This window comes from Pygocentrus nattereri, chromosome 2, assembly GCF_015220715.1.
Source record: "Pygocentrus nattereri isolate fPygNat1 chromosome 2, fPygNat1.pri, whole genome shotgun sequence".
Lineage (NCBI taxonomy): Eukaryota > Metazoa > Chordata > Actinopteri > Characiformes > Serrasalmidae > Pygocentrus > Pygocentrus nattereri.
Genome location: NC_051212.1, coordinates 6,060,638 through 6,077,163, shown reverse-complemented (window position 1 = coordinate 6,077,163; position 16,526 = coordinate 6,060,638). Strand labels below are relative to the sequence as shown.

Below are 16,526 nucleotides of genomic sequence, written 5' to 3'. Positions count from 1 at the left end.
ACTAAAGTCAGTGTGTACAGCAGGGAAGCTAGACTAAAGTCAGTGTGTACAGTAGGGAAGCTAGACTAAAGTCAGTGTGTACAGCAGGGAAGCTAGACTAAAGTCAGTGTGTACAGCAGGGAAGCTAGACTAAAGGCGGCGTCTACAGCAGGGAAGCTAGACTAAAGTCAGTGTGTACAGCAGGGAAGCTAGACTAAAGTCAGCGTCTACAGCAGGGAAGCTCGACTAAAGGCGGCGTCTACAGCAGGGAAGCTAGACTAAAGTCAGTGTGTACAGCAGGGAAGCTAGACTAAAGGCGGCGTTTACAGCAGCGAAGCTAGACTAAAGTCAGTGTCTACAGCAGGGAAGCTAGACTAAAGTCAGTGTGTACAGCAGGGAAGCTAGACTAAAGGCGGCGTCTACAGCAGGGAAGCTAGACTAAAGTCAGTGTGTACAGCAGGGAAGCTATACTAAAGGTGGCGTTTACAGCAGGGGAGCTAGACTAAAGTCAGTGTGTACAGCAGGGAAGCTCGACTAAAGTCAGTGTGTACAGCAGGGAAGCTCGACTAAAGTCAGTGTGTACAGCAGGGAAGCTAGACTAAAGTCGGTGTGTACAGCGGGGAGGCTGTAGGCCACAGTCAGGTGTCGAAGGCGGTACACTAGGGGAAGTCAGCAGGCAGCAGGGGCAGTTTTCCGTCCTGAATTGGAACAGCGCCGCTGTAGCGTCTCACTAACGCGGACTGAACGGTTTTAATAACACCGAGCGTCTCTAAAAGCCCGACCTGTCCGCTTCAGAGCGTTTCCAGGCGTTTCACTAACGACACATCGCGCTAGAGGACCCCGCTGGGCGGGAGACCCGGGCAGAGCTCCGCTCCGCGCTCCTCCCGGGAGAGTTGGTTAGCATCTTCACGCTGAACTTCCTGATGTTAGCGCGCCGCTGTAGGTGAGTGAAGAGCTCCGCGGAGCCGCGGCGGCTCACAGTGCGGGCGAAGCGAGCCGTGGGGATGTGAGAGTGAGACAGGTGCTGGGTGAGACAGGTGCCGGGTCCCTCCGAGAGCAGCAGGGCTGGTGCTCCTGCCCCCAGGTGCTCAGGTCGAGGCGCTCGCGCTCTCCGGCGCACGCACTGTTGGGAAGTTTGTTTTAAGATGGCGGCGGCGGCACCGGAGCAGCAGGTAGGTTAGCTAAGTTTACCGTTGACCTCAGACCCGCTTTGAGAAGAACCAGAGCGGTTCTGTCGCCGCACAGAGGCAGCAGGACCTCCGATGGGTCTCCGTGCTGACCCTAGTCCGCGGTACCCGGCGAGCTGGGGCTGTAATCAGCCGTGAAGTGAACGGGAAGCAGCTGCTAAGTGAAATAAACACTGGCGGCAGCCGCTGGTCGACCTGCCCCGGGTTCGGGGACCAGCCCGGCTCTCCTGTGTTCACCCTGGGTTGTCGTTTATTCGTTCCCCAGAGAGGAGAGGAAGAGAGAAGGTGAGGTGATGAGACGAGTAAAGAGGACTCCAGCACCGCCATCCACCTGCAGCAGCTCGGCCTGGAGAACATGGCCCAGATAACAGTGAAGGACCAGCCTGAAGCCTGGAGAACCTCTCAGACCAAACCAGGTGAGGCACTGTGGAGGTCTGTGGGACCTGCAGCAGGTGTCTGGGGTCATCACTGAAGCCCCCACACACTTTAGGGCTCTTTAGTAAAGGTTCTGTGCAGAACCGTGAATTCTTTGTAGAACAGTTTCACGCTTTCATGGTTCTTCAGACTGATTGAGAAGGTGGTGGTGGTGTTGTGTGTGTGTGTGTGTGTGTGTGTGTATAGAACCTATTTGTATACTTCTGTACATCGAAACAGGCTTTGGTGTTATCATGATGTCAAACATGTTACATTGTTTGGTAATAGAACCATGTTCCAAAGGGTTCTGCTTAGCAGTAAGAGGGTTCTGCTGTTGTTAGAAGCTTGACGCTTTGTTGCATACACACAGACACACACTTGCACACGTGTTATTTTCAGAGGGTTCTGTTTAGCATCAAGAGGGTTCTGCTGCTGTTACAGGTTTGGTATTGATACAATAGAGGAACCCTTTTTTGTGAAGTCTAGAACCATTTTCCAAAAGCTTCCGTTTAGGGTTCTTAGTGTTGGTACAAGCTTGACATTGGTACAATAGCAGAACCTTTTTCTGCACAATTTAGAACCGTCTTCAAAAAGATTCTGTATAGAACCACGTACAACACATTCTCCATCAATCCGAAGGACCATTTCGCCAAGCAGAGAGCCATTTAAGCATGAAAGGTTCTAAATAGAGCCATTGTCTTTACTGAAGAACCCTTCAAGAGTGTAGTATCTCTCCTTCCTGCTGGTCTAAGTGTGTTTTTGTTGGTGTAATTCTGGTTTACGCTGGTCACCCAGCATGGTCATACTGGTTGACCAGTGTATCAACATTTCAAAATGTGCTGATTTTGCTGTTGGTCAGCCTAATAACCATTAGCGCTGACCAGCAACGGACCATAACAACATATGCTTGTTTGGCAGGTGACCACCCTGCTGAAAAAAATTTAAGAAACTGTTGAAAGGATCTCTTGGTGCTTGGTGGTGTTTAAAAGTCTCAAATGGTTTAACAAATGCACTTGATGGTTTCTTAATGGGTCTCATTAAGACTCAGTGCTGAAAAGAAGACCAGCAGAATTAATTAGGATGAAAACCTTGAGGTCAGCGAGTCTGTGGGTTATCGCATGATACGGCAATAAGCCACTAGTGTGTGACGTTGTGTTCCCTTACAACTGTAATGTGGTTTTGAGAGATTTACTGCTTTTTTAAAGATGATAACAGTGTTAAATATGTATCTTCTAAATGTTTGAAATGTAGCGTATGCTGTTGTTGCCAAGCAGCCATGAACTGCTGAGCAGGGGCTGCATTACAGAAACTTCTTAAGTCTGAAATCTTATCTGTTTGGTCACCATGACAACCTCCGTACGGACTAAATTTAGGGCAGACGCTATTACTGACACGACAAGATTTCCTAAATACAGTCCTAACTTTTAAGGGCGTTTTTAATTTCTGTTTTCACTGTCTGTAATTTTATGCTTTGACAGGCAGCCTTGTTCACCATCACCAGCATAATGACGTTACATTTGTCTACATTGAAGATAAATGTGTCTTTGATTTTTGAGGTTTTTTTTTTTTCCAACGGAGTTTTAATACGATATCCACCGTCCCTCTCATTAGCAAGAAAACCTAACTTATCAGATAAAATATTACAGTTATAGTGGAAAATGGATGAAATATTACAGTGATGGTGGAAAAAAAGATGCAAATTGAGCAGACAGAGCTGAACGTGTGTGTGTGTTTATTAGCAGGAATAATGTTAGTGCGCTCAGCTAAAGCGTGTGGGAAATGGCAACTGAAACTGGAGACAGTGTCGCTCTGATGAACAGCACAAAGCGCTGATGCAACATTATTTACTCTCAGTTTATTGCACTTTAGTTTTATTTGACCTTTTTGTGCTTCAGTAGCAGTAGCTAACGTTAGCTGTCTGGCTAACTAGCTTGATTACGTTGATTACGTGTTTATGTTTCAGCTGTGCGCATATGATCAGTTGCTGCGTGACAGAGGTGACGGTTGACTGTCGACTTCGATCGAGTTAAGATCAAGTACAGGGTTAAAATTCAAGTGAAGGGATCAAGTTAAGATTTCTTAATTCGAGAGAAGATGCTGGGTAAGATCAGATAAGATTCTTAAATTCAGATCAGATTTGCTTCTGTAATACGAGTTTATGAACAATCTTGTCTTGACATGTCAGACAGTTAAGACAAAAAGAGAGGAAGATTCTGCTACGTAGGAAAATGCTGGACCCCCTGCTGTGGTTTTTCTAAGTCTAGGAACCGTCAGCAGGCCGTCATTTAGTGTGGGTTCATATGACTGAATTAATTCACTAAGATACTGTGGACTATTTAGTGATCTGTACGTTAAGGGAAGCTTCACTTAACAGGTAGCCAGTGTAGTGACCCCAGGATTGTGGATATATTTGGTCCTTGTAGGAACTCTAGCAGCTGCATTCTGGACCAGTTGGAGCTTATTCAGTAACGTATTGGAGCGTCCAGCTAAAATGGTGTTTACAGTAGACCAGCCTGGAGGTTATGAAGGCAGCAGGTTAGGGCTAGAATATTACATCATTCAGCGAAGTTACACAAGTGAAAGAATGCAGTTCTAACGATGTTGCAAACATGTATCAAAAGAGAGACTGAAATCGAAGATGACGCCTAGATTTTTTACAGTAGTGCTTTTTTACAGTAGTGCTTGGTATCTATTAGAGATTACTGGAGAGCCTGATGCACTTTAAGGCAAGTTAGAACGATCCTAATTGCTGTATAGCTAAAACTTCCAGTACTTGTTAGCCATATAAGTCTCGTCGCTCCAGTCCCAAACTAGAGAAGCAAACCTCGGACAGCAAACATGACTTGGCAGATCAACTACATTTGGGTGAAAATGGTGTAAAGTAGTTTTTTTCTCATGATTATCCCTTCAAATCTGGTGGTTTAGCTCGTGTAAGTGTGTAGAGACGCCACATTTGACTATGAAATACACCGGTCAGGCATAACATTACAAGCACCGCCTTGTTTCTACGCTCCTTGTCCATCTTATCAGCTCCACTTGCTGTATAGCTGCACTTTGTAGTTCTCCAGTTACAGACTGTCACTGTGTGACTGCTGAACTGAGAATAGTCCACCAACGAAAAATATCCAGCCAGCAGCGTCCTGTGGGCAGCGTCCTGTGGGCAGCGTCCTGTGGGCAGCGTCCTGTGGGCAGCGTCCTGTGACCACTGATGAAGGACTAGAGGATGACCAACACAAACTGTGCAGCAGCAGATGAGCTGTCGTCTCTGACTTTACATCTACAAGGTGGACCGACAAGGTAGGAGTGTCTAATAGAGTGGACAGTGAGTGGACACAGTGTTTAAAAACTCCAGCAGCACTGCTGTGTCTGATCCACTCGTAGCAGCGCAACACACACTAACACACCACCACCACGTCAGCGTTACTGCAGTGCTTAGAATGATCCACCACCCAAACAGTACCTGCTCTGTGAGGGTCCATGGGGGTCCTGACCACTGAAGAACAGGGTAACAGAGTATCAGAGAAACAGATGGACTACAGTCTGTAAAAAAATGGACAGTGAGTGTAGAAACAAGGAGGTGGTCATAATGTTATGCCTGATGAGTGTGTGCTCATGCAATAAAGGCGTTCTTGCTGTTTGTTGTGGTTGAAGCTTTGAGCGAAATGAGACGTGATTTCTTTGTGGCTTCAGTGCACATGCTCAGAACTTTATGCGGCTGTTTGTGATTGTAGGAGGTTTTTACGCAGTGATAACAGCAGATGTGTGCGGTAAAACTATCTGACGCACGTGTAGCAAACCAGCTGCCTTTTAGAGGCTGTACCTCATTGTGCTGGTGTATAACTGTGTGGATTAGATATGCAGAAATATGGGCTCCTTTTTTTTAATCATCTTAATCAAAATGATCAAAAAAAGTTGATCTCCACATAGTTAAATGGTTACGGTGTGAACACAGTCATGCTCGCCATGTAGAGGTGGGCGAGTTGGAACAAGCTGTAGTATACAAGCTCAAATATGCTTGGAAGAGACAAGATTGTGCCATATTTTCAAAAAATCCAATTGGGCTACGTTCATGTTACCAGGCTGAAGTGGCACAAATCTGATTTTTGGACTTAATGTGACTCAGATCTGGTGTTTTCAGGGCTGTGTGAACACACACGTGACTTTTTCAGATCGGACCTGAGCCACTTTCATACGTGGTCCTAGATCAGATGCGTATCCGATTCGTGGCCTTGTGACCTCAATGTGACGCTCAGATCGGAATTCATGTGCTTTCTTTCCACTGTGCGTGACCATCATTCAGTGTTACTCTGGCAGCAGCGCCGAACAGACGTTAAAGCCTGTAAACGGTGGAAAAGCAGCTCATATTCTTTTTCTCCTCCGTCTGGCTCTAATAATGAAGCCGAGAGCTGATCAGAGTTAATGATCTTCTCAGCGAAGCTCGTTCTGCTCGTTAGTTTGTGCTGATGATGCAGTGATTCAGTCACGTGATGTCACTGAGTAGGAGGAGCTCATGAGGGTCATTTCAGGCCAGTTCATCACATTAATGACAGATTTGAGTCACTGACCTAAACCAGTGTGAACCGTTGAGTCAGAGAGATCGGATCTGAGCAACGAGGCTTTTAATGTGAACGTAGCTATAAAAGCGAATAAATACAGTGAATTAAATACATTTCCCATGCTGCACTGCACGTAGTCTAATCAAACAGAGCTAATTATACTCTCTCTTTAATCAAACATGCAGCCGGAACGTGTTTCTTAAGGTACTGATCCACCATATTTTCAGAAAAGCTTATTGTGATGTGGTGAATCACGATAATGATAAATAATGTCGTATTACTCAGTCAGAGCTGTTCACAGTGGTGGTGATAGGAACCAGACGTCCCCCTCTAAAAGCTCCTCACAGAAAGTTCCTACATGAAATGGTTCTGAATTCACTGCCTGATGACTCAGACGCTGTTTAGAGTTTAGAGAAGATTCCCTTATTATTTCAGTTTTTCCACTATTTTACCGTCATCATTCCATATAAACCTCACGAGACGCATCAGTTTTATTTTATGAACATACAACGTACAAAGAAGCCCAAAGGGTTTGTATTAGGCACTTTCCCAGTGTAATGAACCTGTGTATAGATACATTTTGTGCTTAAACTGGAAGAAGGAAATATGGGAGGGAAAAAAAAGATGTAAAAGATAAAAGAGGAACATGAGGGGGGGATTCCGATGAAGGTGGCTGGGTGGTGGGTTCGCTGGTGGTTTTGGATTGTAAATAAAACATCTGTATTTGTGTTGTAGTCATGGCAACCTCTAGTTCCTATCACCACCACGGTAAAGACATCTGAGCCGATTTTCACCTCAGGCCTCTTGTGTTTATTGTCTTGTGTGAAATTTTACTAGAATCCTGTATATTTGGACATTTTCTGTCTTGAAACCTGAAACTGCAGCACTGAAAACAACAGCACTGCAGAAACGCCCTGCTTTGCTGGTTGTGATTGAAATGTCATTGTTTTGCGGGTGACCTACACTATATTGTCAAAAGTGTATTGACATACACTATTGACTTCACTCACATATGAACTTGAGTGACATCCCACTCTTAATCCATAGGGTTTAATATGATGTCAGCTCACCCTTTGCAGCTATAACAGCTTCAACTCTTCTGGGAAGGCTTTCCACAAGGGTTAGGAGTGTTTATGGGAATTTCTGACCGTTCTTCCAGAAGCACATTTGTGAGGTCAGACACGAGAAGGCCTGGCTCACAGTCTCTGCTCTAATTCATCCCAAAGGTGTTCTGTCGGGTTGAGGTCAGGACTCTGTGCAGGCCAGTCAAGTTATTCCAAACCAAACCCATCCCCAAACTGTTGCCACAAAGTTGGGAGCATGAAATTGTCCAAAATCTCTTGGTGCTGAAGCTTTAAGAATTCCTTTCACTGGAACCAAGGGGCCGAACCCAACTCCTGAAAAACACCCCCACACCATGATCCCCCCTCCACCAAACTTTACACTCGGCACAGTGCAGTCAGACAAGTATTGTTCTCCTGGCAACTGCCTTGTTCCTATTTAATAACTGTTAAATTCCTGTGTAAAAGGGCGTGTGAGAAAGGGGCTGTCTGGATTTTTGGGACCGAGAAAGTTAGTATTTGGTTAATATAGTGTAGTGGCTACCGCTGCCTTCTATGCTGTAGACTGGGGTTCAATCCCCTCCTGTGTAATTATACTACAATATATCAATAAGAGTCCTTGGGCACGGCTCCCGAGTGGCGCAACCGTCTGACCGTTGGCCCGGGCATCAGGAGATCGCGAATTCAGTCCCTGGTGATGCTACAGACGTCCATAGCCAGGAGTCCAAGAGAGCACAATCGCCCTCGCACTCTCTGGGTTGGCAGGATGGCCCACTCTTCTCCCCCCATCACTCAGCATGATGCTGGTCAGTGCAGGCGTCTGTTCTCTTAGCTGATGTAACAGATCTGGCGGTTGGTGCTTTCCTCCGAGTGCGTTCGGCTGTCCCATGACGTCGCGTGAGCGGCAGTTCGAAAAGAAGCGGTGGCGTTTCACAGGTCTCAGAGGAAGCCTGTGCAGCCTTCACCTTCCTAGCGTTGATGGCATCGTGTGATTGGGGGAGTCCTAAGCAGCAGGTGGAATTTGAGACGATTAAATTGTGGGAGAAAATTGGGTAAAAATATCCTTGGGCAAGACTCCTAACACCACCTTCGCCTACCTGTGTAAAATGATCAAATTGTAAGTCGCTCTGGATAAGAGCGTCAGCCAAATGCCGTAAATGTAAATGTGAATTATGTGGAATCGATTTTATCTGATTTTTATCTCCCATCACCTTTTGGAACCCAGTTATTAGAATCAAACAGCCCTACCTGCGAGAGACCAACCAATATATGATATATGAGCCGATCGTTTTTTCTTTACAAATACATAAACGAAGATTTTCCCTGACATTTGTTACATGTGGTTATTTGAGCCCTCACAGAGATACCATTTAAAAATAAACTTGTTTTATTGTCAAAAATAGTACAAAAGTACAACAAAATACACCGACCAGGCACGACATCCTGACCACCTCCTTGTTTCTACGCTCACTGTCCATCTGATCAGCTCCACTTACTATATAGCTCCACTCTGTAGTTCTACAGTTACAGACTGTAGTCCATCTGTTTCTCTGATACTCTGTTACCCTGTTCTTCAGTGGTCAGGACCCCCATGGACCCTCACAGAGCAGGTACTATTTGGGTGGTGGATCATTCTCAGCACTGATGTAGTGGTGCTGTGTTAGTGTGTGTTGTGCTGTTACGAGTGGATCCACTACCCAAATAGTACCTGCTCTGTGAGGGTCCATGGGGGTCTTTAAATTCAGGATTACATGTGGGAGCACGTAAACGTAACTAACCGGAACTCCTTTTAGCGATGTGAATAAAATCTCAGAGCATGTCAGTGTGCTCTAACAAAATAGTGCTGTTACAACACACACACACACACACACACACACAAAACACATTTGAAAGAGAGGCGAGATAACTTTGTTTGGCTACTGAGCCATGTTAGATACGTGTTCAGCTCACGTTTATTTACGTGTGCCTCTGGTTTAATCATTTCCAGCGCACTCACTGTAACTACCGACGTGAGACTCACAGATGTGTTACCATCACAACATTGTGGCAGAGTAAGTTAGACACTGTAATTGAACTGTTGTTTTCCACTGATAAACACAACATTAGCCGGCATTGTGGGGAAACAGGGTTATAAGCTGTTGTAAGAAATGTGGCCAGAGAGTTTTTAGAAGTGACGAGCTGGGGTGAAAAGATAAAACTGCTGATTTTTTTACTCTGTAGAACTGCCAGTTTTATATGCACTCAATAATCCAGTTATAATCAGACTTCTGCAGTTATCTGATTATGGTCAAATGGTCATGTGAACATCACACTCCGATCTAGAAATCTGATAAAGAGGCCAGCTTTTAGCTCAGTAATCGGATTTGTCAGCGCTGTGAACTCTTACTCTTATTTCTTTCGGATTTCAGACGGCAGTACCGGAAATAAATAAGTAGCATCGCCGCGAGACGCAGCAAAACTCTTTTGGACTGGCGCTGAAACCAAATACACACTTGACGAAATAAAGGACTTAAATATTCTTCATCTTCTAGATGATCTGTGTTCATATTTTCAGGTAAAATGGTGCATTTGTTTTAAAAAGCCGTATGAAGTTTGAGTATTTTACGTTTACGTCACGTCTTCTTCTGAGAGATTATCGGCTGGTTGTAAAGCAGAAATCTGATCACCGTCTGACTCATGTAGACCTGGAGTTTCCCCCATTATCTGATTACCCAAGTGCATGTACACGTGTGGATCGGATTACTGACAGAACCTGATTTTCTGCAGTTATCAGATTATTGAGTGGATGTAGTTGGTCAACGGCTCGGCCTTCACCACTCAGCTACCGTGATGTTAAATGTAAGCTAATTCTGATGTTTGCCCGACTGTACCGGCTTCCACATCACTGCAGCAGAAGCAGGCAGGGCTGACATGAATGTTGCCGAAGAGGTGAAGTGACGAGGATATTTGATTTTTTAAGTAACGTGTTTCAGTGGACAGTTATCACTTTACCATGAACGCATGTCATCTCTGCTGGTTCTCCTCTCAGCTGGTTCTTGTGGTTTTTGGCGTTCCCGACACGTGTGACGCCCTCTCATGGACAAACTATGGAACATCAGCTCAACACGGCTGAAGGTCTCCCGTTTCTTTTTCTTTTTTTTTTTTTTTTAACGGTCATTTATCGTTATAAATCGTTATAAATACCGATACCGATTTGTCTGCGTTTAGCTCATATCGGCCAATAATACTGGCATTCTGATTTATCGGTCTGGCTCCAGTGCCTATTACAGACAAGCAGCATCCTTATTAATAAAATATGGTGTGGTTAGTGTTTAGATATCTTCACATATTTGTTACATTTCTTTTTCATTTCTGAGCAAAGCCAGCATCTCTACCATGAGACACGCCTGAGTACGGAACGATATTTTCCCGTAGTCCTCCAGCTCCAGAGTGTTGAATGATGAGATTGTAGATGGCAGTTGGGTTCAGATTGTGAGCTGAAATGGATCTGTGTAACCCGAGGGGACCCAGCCCTGCTCCTCTACACCAACCGCCATGCATAGTGTTCTCCAGCTTTAACGCAGCATTAACCCTGATCACGCTAAATTAGCTGCTGTAGCACAATTAGGCCTGGAACCGAACTCGGGCAGAGCACGCTGGGTTCAGGAGTAAACAAGCCAATGTTCAAGGGCTCTAATGCTGTAGATGTACTCATGCCTGCTAGATGGCTGACCTGCAAAGGACACAGGGCTTAAAAACGGAAGAGTCTACATTAGTAGTGGGCAGTATCTCAAAAATATTATGTCACGTTACTTTAGGTATTTTCACGATGCTCTGTGTGCGTCGGGATGTTTAGTTTTTCTGAGGTTTAATAAGTTTAAGCAGCAAAATGCAGCCTCTAGTGCCACACATGAAAAATGCTAGAATGATTATAATAAACCTGCAAGTGCAGCGACTTCTGTTCTGTTTCATTAACCGCATGAAGTCCAGTTTAACAGACCTAATTATGTTCTGGACTGACCGTATCCATGGTTTATCATGATTACCATAGAATATTGTAGAACCCGTGTCCTCAGGAGCCATGTTCCAGGATCCTAGGCTCCCAGGGCCCTCAATTCCGTTCCTCAGGTTCTTGTGCACCCAAGGTTTATATGTTCCCAAGGTTCCTATATCGCCTGGGAACTATGTTTGCATGGTTTCTGTGTTCTCAGGTTCCATTGTCCCAAGGGTCTTTTGTCCCCAAAGGTCATATGTCTTTGTTCCCATGTTTCCAAGGTTCCTTTGTCCCCTGGTTCCTATGTTCCCAAGGTTCCTTTGTCCTCTGGTTTCTATGTTCACAGGATTTCCATGTTCCCAAGGTTCCTTTGTCTTCTGGTTCCCATGTTTCCAATGTTCCTTTGTCCTCTGGTTCCCATGTTTCCAAGGTTCCTTTGTCCCCTGGTTCTTATGTTCCCATGGATACCATGTCCTCAGGGTCCTGTGTCCCTCAGCTCTTATTTCACACATCGGACCTCAATAAGATGCATGAAAGAAACTTGTGAAAGGATTCCTAAGGAAATAGTTTGGGTCTATATAGATAGATGGATAGATAGATGGATAGATAGGTAGATGGATAGGTAGATGGATAGGTAGATAGGTAGGTAGATGGATAGGTAGATAGGTAGGTAGATAGATAGATAGATAGATAGATAGATAGATAGATAGATAGATAGATAATGTGGACATATTTCTATATTGTGCTCTATTTACGCAAAGTTAGGTTAGTTCATCATTTACGTTGAACAGACTCTCCCAAAGTTTTAACTTTCTCTACAAATAAACCATTTCGCATCAAACCACCCTGAATGACACTATTTACAGTCCAGCCACTGAATTATGTGGACGTGTGAATGAATTATCAGACATTTAGAAAAACTGGTGGAATTCCCCATTACGTCTTTTTCTTATTGCTGATTAGATTCTCATTCCTATTATTTGGAATTTGCAGCCGGAGTGTTTTTCAGTGAGAAAAGCAGCCTGACCATAAACAGTATCTACACTTATTACCCACATTAGCCTCGTAGCTCCAGCGCAGAACTAAAGAAGGAACCTGTCTGAAGGTGTGATTGCGAGATCTTAAGATCTTCAGTTAAAGACGAACCTTGTTCTAAAGGAGAAGTGAGTCCAGATCACATTATTACCACACTCAGTGGTGAGTGGAGTAACAAGGGTGAGCCAGTTGTACTCGTGAGAATCATTTCTAAACATCAGATGAGCTGAAATGCGTCACTTTTTCTGCAGTGGTTTTCAGAGTGGGAGAGAAAACAGTTCAGTTTAAGATTTGGTGGAAGTTGTGAGCTGGAGCAGGTTTGGTTTTAGTGATGTGCAGCATCTGGAGTCCTCAGGTCTGGGACAGGAAGCTTCTGCGTAAGGCCAGCTTTGGTAAGACTGCGGGTCTGTGTGGTTTAATGTAAGCTTGAGGGTCTGATGGTTGAGGTTCACATTAGGGCTGAACTATACGAAAATAAAAGGTGAGGTTCCGTAAAGTGGTAGAAGATCTCGACGTGTGAGGCAATAAATGATTTTTAAATTCTTTTGACTGTGTAATCAAACAGAAGTTCAACCAGTCTCTTCTTAAATAGCAGAAATGCTGAATTACAAAAACACAAAGTGCAAAATTATAATAAAAAATGAGATGTTTGAGCTGCCGTCTCTGACTTTACATCTACAAGGTGGACCGACAAGGTAGGAGTGTCTAATAGAGTGGACAGTGAGTGGACAGGGTTTAAAAACTCCAGCAGCACTGCTGTGCACCACCGCGAAGTGTCACTGCAGTGCTGAGAATGACCCACCACCCAAACAGTACCTACTCTGTGAGGGTCCATGGGGGTCCTGACCACTGAAGAACAGGGTAACAGAGTATCAGAGAAACAGATGGACTACAGTCTGTAACTGTAGAACTACAGAGTGGAGCTGATGAGCGTAGAAACGAGGAGGTGCCATGATGTTACGCCTGATTGGTGTTTTTGTTTCATTTATTCTTTTGACTGAATGTCTCTGTGGGTTTGGAGTGATGCCACGTTAATCGCACTCTCACGGCAGCCTGGTGATTTGGCCGCTCCTAGTCTTGGGCTCATTGTGTTTTAGGCTCTGCTGGTTTTGTTAATGAGTCTTTTATATAGAACTGGATTTTCTTGTCTGTGCTGTCGCTTTAAGGACAACGGGAACTTGGATCGAGCTGTTCCATCTACGTGTTCTAACGCATGGCTTGCCACATCATCAAAATAGGAAGAAACTTTTGGGGCTGCACCACTGCAGAGTTTAGCGTTTCTCCTCGTCTACGGTGTCTAATTTAACCCTCGGGATGATCACACAGCACTTCGAGTCGATTTGATCGTATTGGGACTTTCTCCATGGGCTACATTTGTAATTTTCTCCACAATGAGCAGCAGTCTTTAATTTCCTGTGTTTGTATTTCATTGTTTGCCTGTTTTCCTGAATTATGGAGGCAGTGATGGGGCCAGTTCACTGACTTAATCAGCCAGGACATATTTGGTGTCTGTATTTTTAGCGCTGGAGCTGTGAGGATAATGTAGCTGTGGAAAGGCACATAAAGCTTATTGCCTACTGATTTGCCTCAGACCTTGATAATCTATGATAGACTTGATGATGTGGTTTATAACATGGTGTTATTTATTAATGTGGCCTAAAGTACGTTAGCATAGCTCAAAACAGTAACGGGCATCTTGAAGCCTGACGTTTTGTCTGTACTTTAGTCCAGGGGTCCTCAGCCTTTTCCACCCCAAGGCCCACCTGTTTATATCTGCACACCATAGTGACCTACAGGAAAACTAAAATGAGCTTTTTAAAAGACCGTTTTAGTGCTGACACTGAAGACCTGAGAATTAAGGCTCGAAAACGACCTGGGACGGGATTCACGAAAGTGTCTTCAGGAAGAAAATATAGAATATAGAATATGTTAACTCTGATGTAATGTCGTTTTTATGTAAAATAAGGTTCAGGCCTTTTTTTTGGTCAAGAATACATTTTACATTTATGGCATTTGGCAGACGCTCTTATCCAGAGCAACTTAAAATTAGAGCATTTTGCGCAGGGAGGCCAAGGCGGTGTTAGGAGTCTTGCCCAAGGACTCTTATTGGTACAGTGTAGGGTGTTTGCCCAGGCGGTGGATTGAACTCCAGTCTACAGTGTAGAAGGCAGAGGTGTTAACCAATACACTAACCAACCAGAATACAAGTGTGGTCCATTTTTTTTCCCCTGGTTTGAGGGTTAACCACTGAATGTAGTACATGGCTGTGTGGTTGCTTCTTACAGGGCTGAATCGTCTGCATGCAGTTAATGAACTCGTTTTAATTAAAACTCGTGTTTTATTGGCTCATTTTTTTCACTTAAAATTTGGCAAGACGAATTTTTTGATGATGTAGGCTGTTGTGATTTCAGAACTGCACTTTTTCAAATTACGATTTTGAAGTAAAAATCAAGCTTCCAGGCCGGCCCTCCACGGAACACAGAAACATGGGTAGTAGTTGCTTATTTTGCATAATTAAGCAAGAGAACGCAGCAGAACCCCCTGACGATGCACAGTAGACTGGCTTGCGAGACCAAGTGAGTGATAACTTAGCAGTTGGCGTGATGCTAATTGGTGGCGTGTAAGTTTCTGTTACTTGTGAGGTGCATTAGCTTTAGTGTAAAACTTAAGATGCATCTTTTCCTGTAGATTTACCTGCTGCTGAAGATGGCTCACCATTGGGACCACAAACCCCGGACCACCAAAATGGCCCTGTGCCTCACTACTGCCTCCCCAGCTACAGTCCTGCCTTGCTCACCAACAGCCCCTGTGTCGAGGAGGACCAGTGCAGCGTGGCCTCGCAGGACTCCGGAATCCCCACGTTGGAAATAAACCCCCCCGAACACGTCCACGTCCAGCCGTACAGCCCGAATGACGACGGCCCTGCCACGCTGACGCTGGAGTCCTCGGACGGAACTTTGCACAAGTCCTCCACGTTTCCCCGCAGCGGTCTGGAGTGGCGCCTCTTTAGCCCCCCCGGCGGCGTCCGTGCAGGGGGCGGCGCTTTGAACCGCAGTGACGAAATCTCCGTCTGCAGCGTCTCCAGCCTGAGCACCGAGCTGTCGGCCACGCTGTCGCTGAGCAACGATGACATCATTGACTTCATGGTCACCTCAGACTCCAGCGCCGTCGTCACCTTCGAGAACAACAGCGACATGGTCGTCAGTGCCTCACGGTTCTCGGAAGCGTCACTGCCGCCCTCTGACGACCTGCCGCAGAGTCACCAGGGGGCGCTGACACCAGGGGAGCTGAGACTGAAGAGGACTAGTCCCATCTTGAGCTTCATCAACAGGTAAAACGATCAATGTGTTGGGTTCTGTTTAGTTTCCCTTTGTTTTGATGAGGTATGTTCTAACTGAGGACGCATTTGGGGAACCAGAGTTCCACCAGTGTAAGCAAAACAGCCAGTTTTTATTATTTATGATTTTTTTTTTTTTTTGCAATGACGGGTTTTGACACGAATGCATGAACACAAACATGCAGATTTTTTTTTTTTGTTATAGTTTTAGCCTGAACTGGTTTTTGAATGAGACACCACCAATCAGAACAGAGCTCATTTACATATATCATTCTTAAAGGCAAAGTAACAAAAACAGCTTGTTAAATTCTAAGGCTAGTCCTAACTAATCACCTTTTGCTCGAATTCAAGCCCGATTTGCCCCTTAGCCACAAATTTTCACAATCTGAAGCGACTCTCCAGGTTGGGAGCTCAATCGGAAGCGACTGAAGGCGCAGATGATCTGTAGTGTGAGAGGAGAAATGAGTGAATCTATAGCCCTCAGATAGAACTCTGAAGAGATCAGAAACTCTCAGATATTATTAAACGTTTGATATTTTCGACTCAAAGCGTTCCAGAGTTCTACAGTGTGAGAAGAGATTTACTCAGTAGCCACGTTTACATGCAGCCTAATAATCCGTTAATAATCCGACTAATAGCTCAATCAGAATAGAATACGTCCATGTAAACACCTCAGTCGGAATAGTCTAGTCCCATTGAGGCAATTCAGAATACAATTTCTGTCCGATTGAGCGAGGTGGATAAATCTCTAAATAATCCGATAAATAGAAGAATAATATCCGTGTAAACGCCTGAATCCAATTACATTCCCTATCGGAAAGTTTAAGTCCGTTCTGCATGTGCGTCGCGTCACAGTGAGAGTTTATACCGTTCAACACGGCGGAGCAGAAACTGGTCTGGTCTTTAAAAGACGGCGGTGGGACGGACATCCAGCTTATGTGTCTCAGAATACAACGTCTTCCTCTCGGCCTTCTTTAATAAGGA

The 16,526-nt window shown here is 44.8% G+C and overlaps 1 protein-coding gene across 5 annotated transcripts in view; it reads left to right on the top strand.

The window, feature by feature from the left end:
- The first annotated feature begins 525 nt into the window (after positions 1-525).
- Positions 526-16,526, top strand: part of tbc1d14 (TBC1 domain family, member 14) — a 69,053-nt gene continuing 53,052 nt past the window's right edge. The window contains exons 1-3 of one of the 5 annotated variants that reach the window (XM_037547305.1): positions 534-922; positions 1,432-1,582; positions 14,894-15,536. In XM_037547305.1, the coding sequence (XP_037403202.1) occupies positions 1,522-1,582; positions 14,894-15,536 (704 nt within the window). In that variant the 5' untranslated portion in view covers positions 534-922; positions 1,432-1,521. Of the gene's footprint in view, positions 1,583-12,504; positions 12,598-14,893; positions 15,537-16,526 lie in introns of those variants that run through there. The other 4 variants (XM_037547301.1, XM_037547309.1, XM_037547299.1 and 1 more) reach the window with 4 other exon arrangements.